At 34.3% G+C, this 20398-nt stretch overlaps 1 protein-coding gene across 27 annotated transcripts in view; it reads right to left on the reverse strand.

Annotated features, from left to right (window-relative positions):
* RIMS2 (regulating synaptic membrane exocytosis 2) overlaps window positions 1-20398 on the reverse strand; it is a gene marked incomplete at both ends in the record, with an annotated part of 576294 nt that overhangs the window by 362303 nt on the left and 193593 nt on the right. For 13 of the 27 annotated variants that reach the window (XM_080694171.1, XM_080694170.1, XM_080694180.1 and 10 more), the window contains one exon: window positions 2496-2617. The exons of the other annotated variants lie outside the window; for them this stretch is intronic. In XM_080694171.1, coding sequence (XP_080550297.1) covers window positions 2496-2617 — 122 coding nt within the window. Of the gene's footprint in view, window positions 1-2495; window positions 2618-20398 lie in introns of those variants that run through there. 27 annotated transcript variants of the gene reach the window in all.

A 20398-nucleotide genomic window follows, 5' to 3' on the forward strand; every position in this document is an offset into this window, starting at 1 on the left:
TATATTATTTCCCTATCAGTTTAAAGATCCTGGTTAATGTTAAAAATACAAATATTAAACATTTCATGTGATTCATACAACAACACTAAAACTATTCTTTCTAGAAGTGATAGTTATATAACTGGTTCTTAAAATCTCAAGACTACTAATGTCCAATACACAAAAAGTTGAAAGGCCCATTATCTAGGGAGTGGGAAAAAAAAAAAACACCTTAAACTATAAGATAACATCTTCTGTTGAGATGCGCAGGTCATTCTTCCATTCATTTTCTTTAAGAATGAATTTTAATTTATATATTTTTTCTTCAGTGTTAACAAATGTTAATATTGCGGCTTTTGTATTTTTTCTTAAAGAATCTAAGCAGAAAAAAAATAAAGATCCTGTATTTAATTTGAACAAACAAAAAATAACCAAATATTAAAATATATTAATCATGAACTCATGTACTTATTTTTCATTCTTCAGACTTCCAAACTAACTGTTTGCATAACTGGTTTTGGCTGATCTTAAAATATATAAATCAAATAGTTGGCTATTCACGAAGATCACCTATTTGTATATAATGCCACATGTGCTTTATAAACTAAGAAATTAAGACATATATTTTCTCTAAGGCAGAATAAATTGTTTATGGATTAATTGGTATTTTTAAATAATTTAAATAGCAATCAAAAATAAATTAAACAAGACTGGTCTTTATGGAAGATTTAGCATTTTCACAATTTTATGTTCAATGGTGGTAACATAAAGTTCCAGATTCTAAAGAGAGCACTGGAATTTTAAGCCAACAACACAGTAAACTTGAAGCCAAGGCAAAAGTGTGGTGAGAGGGATGTACACAATCCCCACCACCACCACACACACACACCAAACAGATCATTTGATATTTAAAAACTCCTAGCACTTAACTTTAAAACCAATTCCTTACTATGCTGCTAATAGCACAATTTCTATTGTGAATGTACACCTAGCCCCAATGTTAATACTTTTAAGCACATAAACTCTTGGTATTTAAAAAAAATGGAAGTAAAGAATAAAATGTAGAGGGTGAACAGAAATTCTAAAACTCTGGGAGCTTCAGGTTATGTAAATTTTTAGAAAATCATACGTATGTCTCTTTAAGTGAAAAGTTAACATGCACTACATATTAGTTTTATGTAAACTAAGGGCGGTAAAGCGATATATTGCAAAGTAAAAAGAAAACAATATCTTAAAATATAAGTAGACCATTATATAATATCCTTATACTTTCATATATTCTTATGTATTTAAAATTAGTCTGAAAATAAAATATGAAAAAATCAAATTAGTTCATTAAACAGAATACACTGATAAAGCACTGAGAAAAAGAACTATAATTTTATAAGAAATATGTTATGTTCCATAGTTAAAAGAAATGTCATAAATATATTTACTACCAGTAAGCATTTTAAATGCCAATTAATTTTTAAAGCCTCATTTTCATTTGCTAAATTAAGACACATATTGTATAATAGGGTTTTTCTAATCTCTAAAATAGGCTGCCTCTCATTTTTCAGAGAACCTAAAAAGAAGAGACCAACAAAACCATTCAATACTCTATGCACTATTAGTTCCTCATCAATTCCCAGATTTCACAGCATTATCGTGTTCACAGGGGTTCTTTCTCAGTCTTTCTCCACATTTAGTTTAAATGGGGATTTTTTATAGTAGCTATATAAAATGAAAAATTCTCAAAAGCCAAACAACTTAAATGAGGGAAGAACCAGCTAATAAAACTGCATTTTCAAAGCTTTCTTTAATAGAACATCTCTTTTAGTCCAAGCCAGAGAAATCATCTAGAACACATGTTCATAATTTAACAACCTTCAAAACACACACACACACACACACACACACACACACACACACACACACACACGTTGAAAAAGCAATAGAAATTTATAACAAAGAATCCTTAGTCTTCCAAACTAGCTGACCTAATGCAAAGCATTACTAGCAGTTTCACAGTATAGCTTGTTTAAAAGTGATTATTGATCTCCTCTGCATAGAGAAATGCCTTAGACCTAGAAATCATCTTCCGCATGTCTTACAAGAGCATGCATGATTGCTAATTCACATCTTCCAACAAATCACATATGATTTTATAGCACCATCTTTATATATGCAATGTAATCACTGCCATGATCACAAAGAAAACATCAGGCATTTTAAGTCAGTCATCTTATTTATTAGGAAAAGAAATAATGTGAGAGCCTGATGTCTGTATTATGCTTCAAAGGTCAGTCTACTATAATTTAAGATGCTTTTTGGTTTTTTGTGCTTCCTGGGGGGGGGAGCTTATTTCCTTCTTAGAATCAAATTAAGAAGAATGTTAAATAGAATTCCGTACTTATGATAAAAAGAAAGCATCCTTATAATACTAACATTCCAATACAAAACAGTTTTCTTGACATATAAAATTAACATTCTGGAAATAATAATATTAAAAGAAAATATAGTTTAGCTCTACTCACCTTGCATTGTTCAGCGTTTGTCCAAAAAGCTCATTTTGTAAAATATTTGGTGGGGATGAAAAAACCCCATGAAAATGAGATAAAACAGAATTGCAGACCTGGCGCAATGTCTCAAATTGCATTTTCTTTCTTTTTTTTCCCCCCTCTTCTCTTATTTTTCCTTACCACCTGTCTTTAAAGTCATCTATTTGCAGACACCATCAAATAAAAACATGCCAATCAAGTTCCATATTTCTCCTGGGCTCTGTAAAAACTGTGCTTAAATGAGCAGAGGTTGATAGTTAATTGTACAGTCATTATTCTTCTAATTCAGTCGTGGAAGATTCAGTACTCGTGCAGCTTTCGGCTTCCTCCTGACTGTAGCAAGAATTCGAAACAGCAGTAAGCTTTTTGGGCATTCCCAGCTGAAGTGTGAAGCTGAGCTGCTTTCATGTACTCTACTCATATTTCTCTAAGCCTATTAAAAACAAGCAATGAATAGATGCTGTCGTCAGGAGTTTCAGCACATCTGGCTGCCAGCAATAAAATCTCAGAAGTAATAAAAATGGGGACAAGGTATTTTCTCAATATTGCTACTGGATAAGAGGAAGACAAAATATGTATCTGCCCAACCCTTTTCTCTTTGCTGAGAAACGGGTAACTCCAGCAACAGAGTCTATCTCTTCAATGTGCAAGCTGCTGCATAGGACCAGAATGCTCTAAAAATAAGTGGTATATCCTCTCCTTGTGATATCACGAAGCAATAAAAATATGACTGACAATAGGGCTTTTATCACCTGCATTTATAATACCATACTTCTAAAGCAAAGTATATTTGGAAAACATATACTTGATCATCTAAATTTTTATTCAATTTTAAAATGTCTTCATTTGTTTATTTTTAAAGAAAAGTGAATAATGTTCAATCTGGTTCCTCTCTAAAGAGGTTGGTCATGGAATTATGAAAAACAATAATACTCAATTAAAATCCATCTGAGCAGCACACTGAAAAAAAACTTTCCCATATATCGAAACAAAACACAGCCATGGCCAAAGAAACTTTATCAACTATTATTAATTTATTTCAATAATGGTAGACGGGACTATTTTCTAAAGGCTCCAATAGTCTTAGAGTATCTTACATCATCATCCATTCTTAGTGAATAATTCTGTTTCAGATAAAATATTAGGTCATTCTATATCCAGGGGTATCCATCTTTCTAAAAGATTTCTAAAAGCAGTGTATAACCCAAATTGATTTTAGATATCAGTTCATTTACAGAGATACTTATTATTTTTATTGATCTCTACTTGCTAAACCTTTGAGGTTTCTCCAACAGATCCAGCCCTCTTGGCCTTTGTCATCTCAACTCTCAGCCCCCTCCCCATCCCCTACCATACACATATCACTGCCCAGATATAAGGACTTAGAGACACTGTCTTTAAAAACTGGATAATTCTTTTTGGACATGAACAAATATGTCACAAAAGAATAATACAAAATAAACATATAATAATATGAACTTTTAAACAACTACTTTATTTTTAAAATAAGTTGTTCAATTATGGGTTTGACCTAAACTTAGAGTGCCCCTATTTTTACTATAATTCTCATTTTTATGAGTGTATTCTGATCTATTTGTTACACACACACACACACACACACACACACACACACACACACGTATATATCATAAAGTATTTGTTAGTTTATAAAGCACTTCTAAAACTGCATGTGCTAATGCTACTCTAAAACATATAGATTAAAAAAAAAAACTGAGGTTTTAGCCAGGCATACTGGCACATTCCTATAATCCCAGTAATTGGGAGGCTGAGACAGGATTGCAGCAGGTTCATGACCAGCCTCAGCAACTTAGTTAAGTCCCTGCTTCAAAATAAATAAATAAATAAATAAATAAATAAATAAATAAATAAATAAATAAATAAAATAGGGCTGGAGGAGTAATTCAGAGGTAGAATGACTCTGGGTTCAATCCCCAAGACCACAAAAAAGAGGTTTTAAGGAATTAAAGGTTAAATGGTTTATAAAAGATTATTTGGAATGAAGGTCTTTGCCTGGGACTCCATTTCCTATGTTCCTTCCCCACTTTTCTATTTTCTACATATGTGTACATATCCACTTCGTGCACACACACTCACATGTACAAACACACAGACACAAAAGCATTATAAATAGGCCAGTCTGTATAGATGAATCGGAAACCTGTCTACCAGTGAGATCATCAATGGTATTTTAATTAGAACAAACATCCCAAAATGTTTAATGCTCAAGAAACTTTAAGTGGGCTTCTTCCACCTACCTCAAAAGAAGCAAGCCATAATCTTTAAATCTCTGATCATAAGTGGCTATTCCACATCTACAGTTTTTTATTTTTCAAGTTAATTCCACAGCTCACATTATCTATGATGAAAAATATAAATTTGTTCTCTGTAGGTAGATTTAACTTTTATAGTCAAAAGCCCTTTTGAAGCAAGTCTACTGATTAAGGGGATTATATTAAAAACACTATTGTTTTTAAAAAAATGTTTGTGCTTTAAAGCTGTATCTGAAGGGAAGGTCATGGAATTTTTTTTTTTTTACAGGATGTAACTTTTTAAATTTTTTTATCGGTGCATTATAGTCATACATCTTAATGGAGCACAAGATGGTACAGACATACATGCACACATCACTCATTCCAAGATGATCTGAACATTGGAAATATCACTGAAATGAATCTTTAAAAAGGCTCTGTGGACTTATTAACTGCCTTCCTCAGAGACTTCTGTTACAGCTCTTCCTGGACAACACTTGCACTACTAACCAGTTTCCTCTCAGTTCCCTCAATATCCCCAAGTGTCTTCTTCATGATCCCTTCCACCTGTCACCTAGGACTTTCTCTGAGCTAGACTAGGTCTTGTTTAGCATACTCTCTTTATACCCTGCACTTATTCTTCATAGTGTAGTTATAGTATATAATAAGCTATAACCATATATTTACTTGAAAAAAAACTAGTACATGTTGCTTCACCTTCAATACATGAGATTAAGACTTAACACTCTATCTTATTCATCTAGCATAGTACCTAGAACCAAGTGGCTGTCGATGAGTATTTCTCAAGTAAAATGTACACCTAAAATTATGGAAAATAAATTATTTAGTCACATCTACAGACATTATAAAAAAATCACCTAAGGATATTGTTTTTCTTGGTTTCTGTGCTTATTTGCTTTTAGCCTGTCACATCAGGTCATAGGTTCTTAAATACTAGAGCCACTAATATTTGCAACTGAAAACACTGTGCTTTAATGGACTATGTCATTTGCTGTGAATATCCTGAATACTACAAAGAATGTTTATAGATAATATTTTTTTCACATTTTTATATAGTGCAAGTCAACAAGAACAGAAATAATAATGGTACCTAAAATCAGATGGCCAACATTTTAGCACTGATTACAACAGTAACTAATACCTCAAGATGGTCACTATATACTCAAGCTATGATCGTATTCAAATGTAAAATTGGCAATATTACTTACTTCATAAGATTATTATTGTATTAAAATATATAATGTATAGAAATGTGTTTTATAAACAATAAAGTAAGTATATACAGGAAGACTCTTACTATGAGATTTAAGGAATCAAATTGCTGAGACCTGATTTCAAGCAATTACAGTCAAGTATCTTTTATTGATCATATATGTCTACCCAAAAAATATTTATGGAGTTTCTTTGTACAAGTTTCTATCTTTCTATCCATTAGATGCTGATGTGACATAATGCTATAGTTAACCTTTCCAGGAAACTTAGATAAATAAGGAATGCCTTCCAAGTAAGATCAGCTCTGTATCTACCTTGAGTCCAAAAGAAAAGCATTAATTCTCAAAATGGTATAGATAGTGGCACTGGTTCCTCTATAGCTATTCTATTAGTATCTTTAAGATCTCAAAGCTGGGAGGGGTGGTGCACACTTGCAATCCCCCGTGCTTGGGAGGCGGAGACCGGAGGATCGCACAGGTTCAAAGCCAGCCGTGCTGGCTTGAGACCCTGTTTCAAAAAAAAAAAAAAAGTATAAAAATGGGTCTGGGAGCGTAGCACGGAGACTTCCAGGAACCCCAGTACCACCAAAAAAAATTAAAAGTAAAATAATAAGAAGAAGAATCTTTAACATCTCACTGGAAATGATAATTCTAATAATAAGAATTCTCAAAGAAGAGGTATTAAAATGTTTTGAAAACAAAGGCAATTTATTTAAAGAAGCTATCTAAAAAGCTAATCAGCACTTGAAAAAATTCTTCCTAAAAGTAATCAAGAGAATTTAAATATTAACAAAAAGATAGTAGTTTTTGCCTAAACTGGAAAGATACAAAGTAGAAGATCAGAAACTTGGCAGACCCCTACCTTATTTATTGTAGGAGTGTACATTTGTATAACTTTTTTGAGAAATATTTAGTAATATATATCAAAAGATTTAAAAATGTACTGGCTGTGGTGGTAGGTAGATGCCTGTAATCCCATTACTTAGAAGGAGACAGGAGGGTCACAGGTTCAAGGACAACCCCAGCAACTTAGAGAGATCTGTCTCAAAATAAAAAATAAAATAGGGCTGGGAGTTATCTCAGAGGTAAAATGCCCCAAGGTTTAATTTCTAGTACCAAAAAAATTTTTAAATGTTCAAAATCGGATAGAATATTAGAATTAATATACACCAAATATTAAAATGATTATCTATGGGTGAGAACATCACACATTTTTCCCATTATATTTTTGAAACACTAGCCATAAGAAAAATACAAAGTTTAATTTACACAGAGAACAATTATAAGGCAATCATTAACCACTACATATTAAGTATGATGTTGGCCCATGAATTTTCCTTTAGCAATGCTCAAGTAAATAATGTACTAAATTATTAGTTACCTCATATTTAGCTATATGAATGTCCATTAACAATAAGCCCTTCTTTTTAACAATAAATTTCTAAAATTCTGTAATAATATAAATTATTAGTACTATGAAACAGCCAAATGAGAAAACAAATCTAGCCCTAACTATACCCTAACTATTTTATCGAATCTTCAAAAATACTTGAAGTATAAGCTCGTAAGATGTTTTCTGTCACTTGTGGAAGCGTGAGAGAAATTGGGAAACAAAAGAGGCCACAGATAAAGGAGCTGATGGAGGAGTGGAGGGGAAGGGGAGGCTGAGACACAGTGGAGGCCACAGTGATGCTGGGTACATATACAGATTATCAATACCAAGCTCAATGATATGTATGGGAAAGGGGAAGGGGGATCCAAAGGGAAACACACCAAGAGCTGTATGTGTGTATATTCCTACCACTCTATGCCTCGATATATGATTACAATGCACCAATAAAAGTATAAAAAGAAAGGTTATTTAATACCCTTGGTTTATAAGTGTCTACTGGCTGTTAGTTAAATGTCTTAAGAAAATTAACATAAATTCAAAAAATGAATTTAAAATCAAAATTGGGAAATTATGTTCTTCTGAATTAATAAAATACAAGCATCTTATCTGCTAAGGCACAGTCACTCATACATATTTAAATTTTGTAGTTTTAAATATGCCTGAGCTTAAGTTTTAATTTTGAAGAGTACCAAAATATTTCTATTGAAATGTGTTATACATGCAAATAACCAAACATACATTTAAATATAGTTAATGAATTGTGGAAATCATATGACACACAATATGTGAGACCCATAACAGAAATCCTGAAATGCTAAAGAAGTCATTCATTTTCTTAAATATACATATCTGTAGTCATAATATATATATAATTGTCTAATATCTTCATCATCTCTTCCCCTGCACTATTCTTGTTCATTGACCATCTAAAGTATCTGACAGATAAAAATCTAAGGATTATAAAAAAGATGGTCCAAAGAAGAAATATTTTGAGAAATGTTATCTTTATATGTTTTACAAATTAATATCTTCTGCTAGAACTATTTCCATGAGGCAAGGATCATAGACTTATTCACCTCAGATATAACAAATAAGCAAAGAAATAAAAGAAAATGTTGGAATTCCTAACAAAAAAGGAAAGAGAAGTCATGAAGAAAGGTAATATAGCCTATGTGTCAATGTAAAGTGAACCGCACAGTATATTCAGGAATGAAAGAAAAGGAAGAACAGCCCAAACCTAAGCAAACATGCTGCAGACCTAAAAATAACTAGCACATCTCATTCACAAAATTTCAGATCAAAATCAGGAAGTTCAAAATATAGCACTTTACATTAAACATTTTTTTTCAAAATTTGCTCATGCTCAGTTGTTTTCTGCTGTAGAAAAAGAAAGAATTGTGTAGAACTTCTCAGAGATTGAACTTGTCCATAGGCCTGACCATTGCTGCTAAGGAGACTCAGGCCCCAAACCATTTCTATCTCCTAATTCAGAAAGAGAAAGGGAAGCATAGTGAAAGCCACCACAAATTTAAGAGGCCTCATCATCATTACATCTCTCTAACTCCTCTTTCTAGTCCTGAGATGTGATGGTTAATTCTACTGTGCTTTGGCTCCAAGGTATTCTTTAGAGGTACTATAGGGTTGCTTCAATAGTCCAGTGCCAGAGCAGCTCTCTCCAGAGCAGTTCCTACACAGCAAAGCTGGCAGCTGCAGAAATATCTTTCTTATTCAATGCAAGTCAGGCATTAGGGACCACTAATTAGGGACCAAACCTAGATTTAAGTTCCAAAATGAGAATGTTCATTGAGTGATACCTAGAGATTCTATCAATTAGAAGAAAAAGAACCAAGATCTCTGAAGAAAACAATTTGGCAAATCTCTCCAGTCTTAAGAATGCTAACTCCAACGATACCTTCCCTTTATAACTACCAAGAGAACCACTAGAAGTAACAGTGCAATTTCAGGAAGCTATAGCAACATGAATAAGACCAATTCTGTCTTTAATAGTTACAGTCACCGGGAACCACAACATAAGGGACGTTCATAGTCTTGGGACTTCAAGAATTCAACAGCCAAGCTTGCAAACTGCCTCTACAAAGAACCTCTGCCATCCATTAACTTCCAAGTGCAACTATATTCTTCAAAAAATAATACTGACTGTACTCAGCTAGTATATGAAAATATTAGAAGTAATCATCGTTGGCATGCCTACAAATAGGTTTCAGCAAAAAATGGGAACAAATAAAAATGATTACTTTTTATAGTAATACTGATCTCCAATAGTTCCCATCCACAATTCTCTCTTTCATGCAATTCTTCCCTACTCATGACATTGTGTAAAAGGGAAGAGAGAATCTCTTCTCCCAGAGGCTACACCTTATTCTATAAATACAAAAATTTGTTTTAGCTTTGACATAGGCTATCAGAAAAAGTACTTCAGAAGCTTTAAGAACATAAGGATATAAGTTTGTCTGACTCTACTATGTGTTTCATAATGTATGTGTATAATCAAAACATCTTGTTATAGACTTTAAATATATACAATAAGATTTTTAAAGAACATTAATTAGATTCAATGATGAAGAAAAAAGTTATCTTTATAAAAGTATAACAGTAAAGCTTAAAGTACTTGTTTTCACTGTAATTTGCACATTATAAACATAAATTAGAATATATGCTGCCATTGCCAGCAGTATGATATATTCAATTAAATATGCAGCAAATGTTACCAGCTTCTTGTCACTAGCTGAGTGTAAATGAGAAACAGTGAGTTGAAATTTAACTTGTTCAACCATTTCCATTATCTTTTTTTGTTGTTGTTTCTTTCTTTTTATCCTTTATCCTGCCTGCCTTCTTGGTGTCTCAACATAGCCCAGGAGGCTACTGCAAAACTATTACAAGTGCCTCTAAAGAGGCTTCCTGATTAGAGGCAATATTAAAGGTGATTCCAATGACCCCCCCATTTCAATATAGGCAGAAGCTTCTGATTATATTGAAATAAAAATATAGTTTCTGATTATATTGAAATAAAAATATGAAAATAAGCAGAGCTACTGAAGAATAGAAATTCTTTGAGTTAGTCCTATAAAGAAAGCTCAAGCCACTGCTACAAAGCCTACTTTGCTATTCTTAAAAGTGTTCAAGCAGAGGACATTAGGGACTTAGGTGATGGAAGACTAAATTATACAGAAGTTACAATTCATTTATTTGTAAAGTTTCTTCAAAGCTTGATGCTAAGTCCAAAATATATTCCACTCTCATCAATATATAATTACAAAAAAGAATAATTCATCCGTTTTTCAAATTTTCTTGGATCTCTGACCCCATGTATAGTTAGTAGGACTCCAATTTCCCACCAAATGATCTCTATGTATATGGAAGTATGCAAGTATATCACATATGCCTCCACCATCCTCACTTATACTCCTACATCCTCTTCATTGGTATATGGTGATTATAAAGCCACATGAAGATGGCGAGTCACCACTTGCTGGTATCCTAAGAGTGAATTCTAGCTCTCAGCCAAAGGTGGTGAATCTCAAGGTCACAACAATTCAATGTGCTGTGTATTATGCCAGTATTGTGAGAATATCTGTTCAATATTAATTCATTCACTCAACAAATATTTATTAACTACTGTATCATGGACACCTTTCTAACTTCTAAAAAGCCTACAGAAAAGAAAATAAGGGGGGGGGGGGTCTGGAAGAGAGGAAACAGGAAAAGAGACAGGGAGACCAGAAAGGAGAAAAGAAGGGAGGAAGGGAAAAAAGAAAGGAAGAGAAGAGGCCACCATCCCATTATAGGAGTGTTTCAATCTATATTCTATTGAGAAAGACAAATACTAAATAAGTGTTTATACATATTATTGAGCATTATGATCAGTAATGTAAAAAAAAACTTTAACAGGCAGCTCTGAAATAGTCTTGGGGTTCAGAAGTTCAAAGAAAATTCTCCTGGAGAAAGTACCATTCAAAATGAAAACCACAAAAAGGTAAGTGTTAGCCAAGCTAAGAGTGGAACAAAGGAGTATTACAGATACAGGGTACTGGGTATATCAAAGTCAAGAAATAATACCAGTTATGGAATAATCAAAGAAACAGAAGAGGTCAATACGGGGAGAAATCAGGTTGGGAAAAAAATAGCAGCCAAATTTTATAGGGCATTGAAAACTATTGAGTAGTTTTTATTCTTCATCAAGTCCTTCAAGAGTTCTGTATTTTGTTGCAACAACCCTCCTTTGGGTCAACAGTTAAGACATGTCCTACTGATCAGAATGGAGAAGATTCACACGCTAACAAGAAACACAGAAGAAGATATGCAAACATAAGTATACCAAAATATTATCTCACTATATTAAGAACAATAGTTGGCTTAAAGTGATCACAGTAGATGGAGAAAAAGGAACAGATGAGAAAGATAGATGCTGAAGCAACAGAATTTGATGATTGATTAGCCATGAGGGTTGGCATATAAAGGTCAATAGAGGAGTCTAAAATGATTCTCAGATTTCTCTCTTAAATAACCAAGGAGATAGTCTTAAATTTTGCTGAGACAAAATGCTAAAGAAGGAGCAGGTTGAGAGAAAAGAAAAGGGAAAATGATGAGTTGTTGAATCTCAAGTATATGAAAAATAGCTAAAAAATATCATAGTAAGAATTGGACATGTCACTCTGAAGTTCAGAAGTAAGTTCTAAGTTGAAGGTATAACTTCAGGAAACAGCATGTTAGTAATGATTCCATCCAAATAAGTGGATGAGATTACCTAGAGAGAAAATTTGAAAATGATAAAAAAAAATTGGAAGTCTAAGATAGAGCACCAAAGAACTACGTTTCACAATTAAGTCAGCAGACAAAGAAAAAAATAGCCAGAAAAGGGAGCTAAAAAGTAGCCACAAAAGTAGGCAGAAAATCAGGAGAGTGTGGTGGCCTAGAATCCCATAGAACAGTGTTTTTAAAAGAATGATATAAGCCGGGTGTGGTGGTGCACGCTTGTAATCCCAGCATTCGGGAGGCTGAGACCAGAGGATCGCGGTTTGCGGACAGCCTCAGCTACTTAGTGAGAAGCTCTGCAACTCAGTGAGACCCGGCTTCAAAATAAGGAATAAAAAATAGGGAAGAAGGCGTAGCTCGGAGGTCGAATGCCCCTGGGTTCCACCCCCAGACCCGCAAAAAAAAAAAAAAAAAAAAAAAGAATGATATAATGAACTCTGTGTTATATAGTCTGTCATCATGAGTTTAAAGAATTTCTGTTTGTAACCTTTTGCTTCAAAACAATTTTCCTGAAAATAGCTCTTTTGACCTGAATTCACTCAACTCCATAGGACCTAAATATAACCTATGAAAATAGTCTGAAAATGAACATCATCTTATTTTTTTTCAATTAAGTCCCTTTTTTCCCTTGGTGAAAGGTAACCAGACAAAAATTTTAGTCTTTTTTCAGGCAAGAAAAGACTTGATGCAAATAAACTCATGGAAATCTACAAGTAATTCAATCAATCCCATCCATTTTAAAACTGCAATCTGCCTAGCCTTAGAAGAGAACTGAGATCAGGATTAATCAAAGATCCTAGCTACTGATGAGTGAAGGTGATTAAGTACCAACTTTGAAAATAGAGAAGAAAGGCAAGTATAACATGACAAATGCCTATTCTGTTATTATCCCATCTAGCCTACTTTTTTCTTACCAGTTCCTTCCTAAAATACCTACTTTATGTATTATTCAGTCTACTTTAGAAGTTCTTTGGTTATAATGATACTTATAATGATAAATTGATATCACATTTTACGTGTGAATCAAATCACCAGTGATTTCATTGCTATATTATTTCCTATCTTAAAGGGATCTCTCTTGAATCCGCATTACCCTCCAGGTACTACCCTATTTTTCTGCTTCTCCTCACAGCAAAATTTATTGAAGAAATTATATGTAGTTTTTGTGTCCACCATTCTCATTTCACATTCTCCTCTCAATTTATCCCTATTACTCTATTGAGAATGCTCTCAGCAATGACTTCCACATTGCCAAATTCAACATATTATTCCTTGTTACTTCCCTGTAGCATCTGGCATTGGTGCTATGCTCTCCATGACTCATAAGCCATTTTTATTCTTCATTCCTAAAACGTATTCTTCGAATTTTCCTCTTGCTAGTCACAATTTTTTCTTAGTGTCTCTGGCTGGCTTATAGTCCTCTCCCAGATCTCTAAATGCCTGCTGTGGCTACCCTGTTAGCCCTTCCATTCTTGTATCTCAAGGCTCTCCCTAGGTAACTTGGGTCCCATGATTAGAAATGTCTTCTATATATCTTTGCTTTTATCTTTCCCTAATACTGATGACTCATTTAACCATTTGTCTATTTGGCATTCCCAGACAGAGGTCAAAAGCTATCTCAAACCTAACGGGGACAAATGGAATTCCTGATTTCCTCACACAAACCTGTTCCTCCTCAGTTTTTTCTACCTTAGAACAACACCATGATGGATCTATGGGTTATCCTTCATGTTGCTTCCTTTCACACTCCATTACACATATCCCAGCTATCAGCGGTGTCTTCCATATCATCCTTGGAAATGGAACACAAATCCAGCAACATTTTCTATCTCACTACACTTCCAACTCAATCTACTAACATGTCATGGACAACTTGAATCGTGCCCTAAATTCTCTTTGGTCAATCTACTCTCTATACAACAGAATGACCCTGCAAAACAAAAACACCATGTCTCTCCCTTTCTTACGCCCTACAATGACATCCTATCACATTTAAACTAGACTCTAAACTCATTTTGCAGAAAAGAGGTGTGATGCATTGTTCTATTTAAGGTTTTTTATCCAAGTGCTTGATGGCAAAGTAAGAATTTGTATTCTGATCTTCTGACTCACAGATCAATGCTCCTTACACAGTACTACAATTTCTCTTTTATTCAGCTACTTCTTAGAGATTTTCTCACTTAAAATGTAAGTTAATGTTGCAATTAAATGTCCCCAAAATTTAAAAAGAAAATATAATGTAAAAACATGAACAAAAATTAAAAAAATTTAAACCTTGGATGTGAACATAGCTCCAAAATCTCAGATTTTTAAGGAAATAAAATACTAAAGCACAATCAAAACATATTTAAAGAGAAAGGGGAAATATTCCAAAGATAAAAATCAAATTCTAATTATTACACCCCCCATTGTCATGACTAATTCTTATTAAGCAATGTCCATCACAAGAAATAATTTTCTTACCACTTTTCTGACAGGGATTTTAAATCATAGCTCAAAAGTTTCGACTGTGTCAAACATCAGAAATGGGAAAAGTTATTTTGTGTTATAATACAGACTCCCTGTACTCTAGTTCTGCCACTTTAGTTGTATAAAAAATGTAGTAAACTTTTTCTGAGAGATGTAAATAAAACATATTAATCCTGCTCGATCAACACAGATCAAGTCTTATGCAGAGACAAGGGGGATTGAAGTGGCTACAGAGACTGGATAAATAGAATACTTAAGAATCTGAAAATATTAATGAGAAACATAAGTTGAAACTAGCATCTAAAAATGGACAAACAAAATGATTTGGTGGAAGTACAAGAATGGAAATGAAAAGAAAAATGGAAGGAAGTTATATTTGTAGGGAGCTGGAGATCATGCTAAAGTTTAATTTTCCAGTTCAAGCACTGTGTAATTAGGTAAGCACAGTGAGGACTATACTACAAATAACCTTCAAACCAACCTTGAAAGACCTTCTTTCCACACAAAAAGTTCCAGATCATACCTCAAGACTTCCAACTATGTCAAATAATATAAGCAATATTCAGGTATATATATCATAGAAATAAAAAGTATATTTTTATTTTATTTTATTTTATTTAAGAACAACATTGGTTCTTAGTTTGCAAAAACTAGAGTGGCCATAGATTTCTAAAGAAATCCATATGATTTCATATTAATGATTTTAACAATAAACAGCATCCCAAATCTTAAGACAAGAACAATTTATCATGTACTGAGTTATCTTGAGATTCAAGGAACTAATTAATTCTTCAGAATTCCTAAAGGTAAAATTGATGGCACAAAATTAAAACAAAACCACTAAAGCGAAATAAGCATTAGTCCCATTATTAAATATTGTGTATACATAAACATACTACATAAAAATAAATACACACAATTTTAATGAGTCAACTTCTACAAATTTCTTACAAATGAAAAAAATACAGTTTAAAATCTCCTCCTAGCCAGGTGTGGTGGCACAGGCTTGTAATCCCATTACTGGGGAGGAGTACAGGTTCGTGGCCAGCTTCAGCAACTTGTGAGACCCTGTTTTAAAATAAAGAATAAAAAATAGGGTCGTGGGTGTAACTCGAAGATAGAATGCCCCTGGGTTCAATCCCCAGCACCAAAAAATAAATAAATAAATAAATAAATAAATAAATAAATAAATCTCCTCCTGAGTTTTAAACTAAATATCTCAATGGTGACAGCACCCTGCAGGAAAATACTACAATCCAAACCTGTCCATGATCATTTCAAGGAAAACCCTGTCCCAATCCACTACATATTAAACATACTCCTGCATATCTAGTATATTTAAAAATAATAGTAAAGCCACTGCACAATAACTAAGCATATCTAGTTATATGTAAAATTCTAATTTGATGTGCAGTGAGTCTTATTCTATCTTTGTGTATGCATAGACCCTATGACTTGCTTCTAGCTAGCAGAGTATGGCGCAGATGAGGGGAATATCCTAGAAACTATAGTCAGCAAGGATCACTTGTTTACACAGGAGCATAGAAAAAAGCTACACATACAAACTTGAGGACAAAAGCAGCAATCAAATGGAAACTAGACAGGAGAGCCAAGTTCCATCTAGTTGAGGTTATCTTCTGTAACCCTGGCCATATACAATGAAATGTCCTATTCTTAGTAGAGGAGGAAACTATTAAAACTTTAATCTCAAATTTAGCAGTTCTCAAAAATGTAATCCAGTGACCTCAGCAGGGTCCTCAAGTCTGTTCCAGAGCATCTTCCGGGTCAAACCTATATTCATAATACTAAAATTTTATCTGCTTTTGGGGGCCTTCATTCTCCCCCATGAGTGTACAGTACAGTTTTTAGAGGCTAAAATGTATGTTATCTTAAGATATTAAACAAAGAAAGTGTCTTCTACTATATAAGACATTAAAGGAGTTCCCCAAAAGCACAGAATGAACAACAATGTCACATCTTTCTCATTAAATTTGCTTTTTTTAAAGAAGCTATATTAACTTTCTATCATGAAACAAATCATTGTCTTTTTTTCAGTAACTTAAAAACCATACATTTCCAGCCTGGAATGGGGGCACATGCTTGTAATTCTAGTACTTGGGAGGCTGAGACAAGAGGATCACAGGTTCACGACCAACCTCAGCAACTTGTGAGGCTCTCCATAACATAGTGAGCCCCTTTTACAAAATAAAGAATTTATTTAAATGGGGCTGGGAGTGGAGCTCGAAGGTAGGATGCCCCTGGGTTCTATCTGTGGTACCACACAAATAAATAAATAAAAACCACACATTTACTATCGTACCTCAGTTTCTATAGATCAGAAGTTCAGTCATGGTTTCAACTGGTCCTCTGCTCGGGGTCTCACAAGTTGAGACTAATAGGCATCAGATGGCTTATGTTTCTTTTTAGAACTAAATATCCTTTTTCAAGCTCATTGATTGTTGGCAGAATGCAGATTCCTGTGGACCTAGGACTGAGCTTCTCTACTTGCCTGCTGACTGTCAGCCAGGGCTACTCAGCTTCTAGTGGTCTCCCAGGAAGCCACAGCACAGCCTTTTTGAAACAGGTACTTTACTTCTTCGAAGCCAGCTGAAGAATATCTTGTTCCAATCTAATATGTACTTTTACATAAGGTCATGTCAATAGGTAATCGACTGTCCCCTCATCTGCGCCATACTCTGCTAGCTAGAAGCAAGTCATAGGGTCTATGCATACACAAAGATAGAATAAGACTCACTGCACATCAAATTAGAATTTTACATATAACTAGATATGCTTAGTTATTGTGCAGTGGCTTTACTATTATTTTTAAATTAACAAATATGTGTTTTTAATTTTTGTTCTTATTTCTAATATGGTAAATATTAATAAAGATAATCACAAGAAAGTTATTTGAAATCCTCAACCATGTTAATATTCTAAAGAGGCACCAAGACTAAAAATTTAAAAACCACTTTCCAGAAGTAATACTAATATTTTAAAACAAATAAGCTCTAATCAGGCCCCAATACAAATGAAATTTTAAATTATGAAAATTATCTATATTATCCAGCTTTTCATATCTTTTAGCTTGAAAATTTAAACTATGACAATTGTTTTTGTAAATATTTACATATTCTCTACCCAATGCCATACTTAATTTCAGAAAATTTTAGGAGCTATGTCCTTGAGTAGCTATAAATAGGTAGGTTCCGTAGGCAGAGAAAGGACTGTTTATGTATAGGAAAAAGCAGAGAAGCAGAGATCACTAGTGCAGATGCTTCAGCGTCAATGAACTTAAAAATACTCAAAGGCTCCACTGTGATGCAGAATTCGTTCATGGATAGATAAATTTAAATGCCTGGATCTTGAGCAATTAAAGATATAAAATAGGAAAAATGTATCTTTATTTAAATTTTTTACTCCAACTCACTGTTTTTGTTTTTGTATTTTAAGGGTTTGTTTTGTGGAAGGGTTGGTACTGAGAATTGAAATCAGGGGCATTCTGCCTTCAAGATACAACCCCAGATCTATTTTATTTTAAAACAGGGTCTCAATAAGTTGCTGAGGGCCTCGCTAAGTTGCTGAAGCTGACTTCAAACCTGTGATCCTCTTGACTCAATCTCCCAAATGCTGGGATTATGCCCACCATATCCAGCTACATGGTTTTTTCTTGTTGCTTTGTTTTGTATTTTTAACTCTAATGAAATGGGTAGACCTGTATAAACCTTGAAGAGACTACTCTTGCTCCTTAAGTTTCAGAACCAGATGAGTCTAATCTAGTGGCTTCTCCTCAGTTCACAGTTCTTCACCTTGGAGCTCCCAAAAGATATTTCCCACCAGGTTCATCTCAGATCTGTCTCAGCACATGAGCTATATAAAAGGAAAGCATCAATAAAACAAATGAAGGAGTTTTCTTCCAGTCAGTTTTATTCACTACCACTTTGTTCATTTGACTAAAAGATCTAAATAAACATGTCCACATTCACCAGCCCCCACCCTTACCACACCTCAGTATGACAAAGTCTAGTTTTGTGGTCCTCATCTCTTATATCCCTGAACAGTGGGAGAACTGTTTCACTGCTATGTACTAGAAGAGACGAAATGTGAGGTGGGGAAAGTGGCTGAAATCACCTAGAAATGCTCGTATATAGCATTCTTGTTGCCACAGAAACTGGACCAGAAGCAATACACTCTCTTGGTCACTGTGCAGACACACCCCTACCTCCAATATAGCAACACTTCTACTGCCAATAAGTAGGTTCTCAATCAATTGGATGTGACTGATAAGGACAATGGATATTGACTTCAAACAGTTGAATCATAACTAAAAAGCAGCTAATTCAAAAATGAGTAACCTGATCAAGACATACTCTAAAGGATGTGAATAACAGCTTCCCTGGACTTTAAATAAGAACAAAAAAAGTGGATGGTTAACTAAAAGGCAAAACTTCCGTAGGTCAAAGGAAAATAACTACAATTGAATGTCTCTGAATGAAAGGAAAAAGTAACCAACTCCAGACACAGAGGAATGATCACAGAAATTATCCCCAAAGCACTGGCAGATAGAAAGGCGAGCTGAAATTAGAATGAAACAAGGCTAAGATATAAACCAGAATAGGACGTGGAAGAAAATAAGATCAAAACATCTTATTCCGTCTCTGGCTATGTTAGTTAGCTTTTCGTCACTGTGACCAAAATATCTGACAAGAACAACTGAGAGGAGGAAAGATTTATTTTGGCTCATGGTTTCAGAGGATTCATCCCATGGTCAGCTGGCTCCAAGACAGAACAGTCATGGTGGAAGGGCATGGCAGATGAAAGTTGTTCCGCTCCTCACATCCAAGAAGCATAAAGAGAGGAAGAGACGAGAAGATAGACCCTTCCAGGGCACACCCCCAGTGACCTACTTCCTCCAGCTAGGTTCCTCCTCTCAGTACTCCATTCAGCCAATCAAATTCATTTATTAATCCACTGATGATCCAATCAGTGCCTAAAAGGCCCATCTCTGGACACTGCTGTACCATCTTTACCACATGAGATTGGAAGGTTGGGGGGAACATTCTAGATCTAACTCATAACACCAGAATTTTCAAAGGAAAAGAATGATTTTCAAATGAGTAATAATACATCCCCAAAATAAATATAGATACTATGATTTATGAAACTGCAGTTTAAAAAAAATCTATAAAAGCTGGGCCTGAACAACTACACACCCTGAAGAAATTAAATTCTCAGTTTAGCCGGGCGTGGTGGTGCACGCTTGCAATCCCAGTGCTCGGGAGGCAGAGACAGGAGGATCGTGCAGGTTTGAAGCCAGACTCAGCTACTTAGTGAGGCTCTCAGCAACTTAGTGAGACCCTGTTTCCAAATAAAATATAAAATAGGGCAGGGAGTATAGCCCAGAGGTAGAAAGCCTCTGGGGTCCACCCCCAGTAACCTCCCCACACACACACAAACAAAAATTAACAGTTAAAAAAAAAAACTATCTACAAGAAAACTCCAAGCCCAAATGTTACCAAAGGCAAATTATTCCAAACACTTAAAGAGAAATAATACTCCTACATAATCCCTTGCAGAAAACTGAAGGTAGAAGATTGCCTCCTAACTCATGGAACCAACATTTCTCTGAAAACAAAACCAATGAAGTTGGAAGGAAACTCCATGACAAAATCCCTCATGAATATATATTTTTAAATTCCCTAACAAACTATTAGTAAATCAACTCCAGCAACATATAAATAG

This window comes from Muscardinus avellanarius (assembly GCF_963383645.1).
Source record: "Muscardinus avellanarius genome assembly, chromosome: 4".
Taxonomy (NCBI): domain Eukaryota; kingdom Metazoa; phylum Chordata; class Mammalia; order Rodentia; family Gliridae; genus Muscardinus; species Muscardinus avellanarius.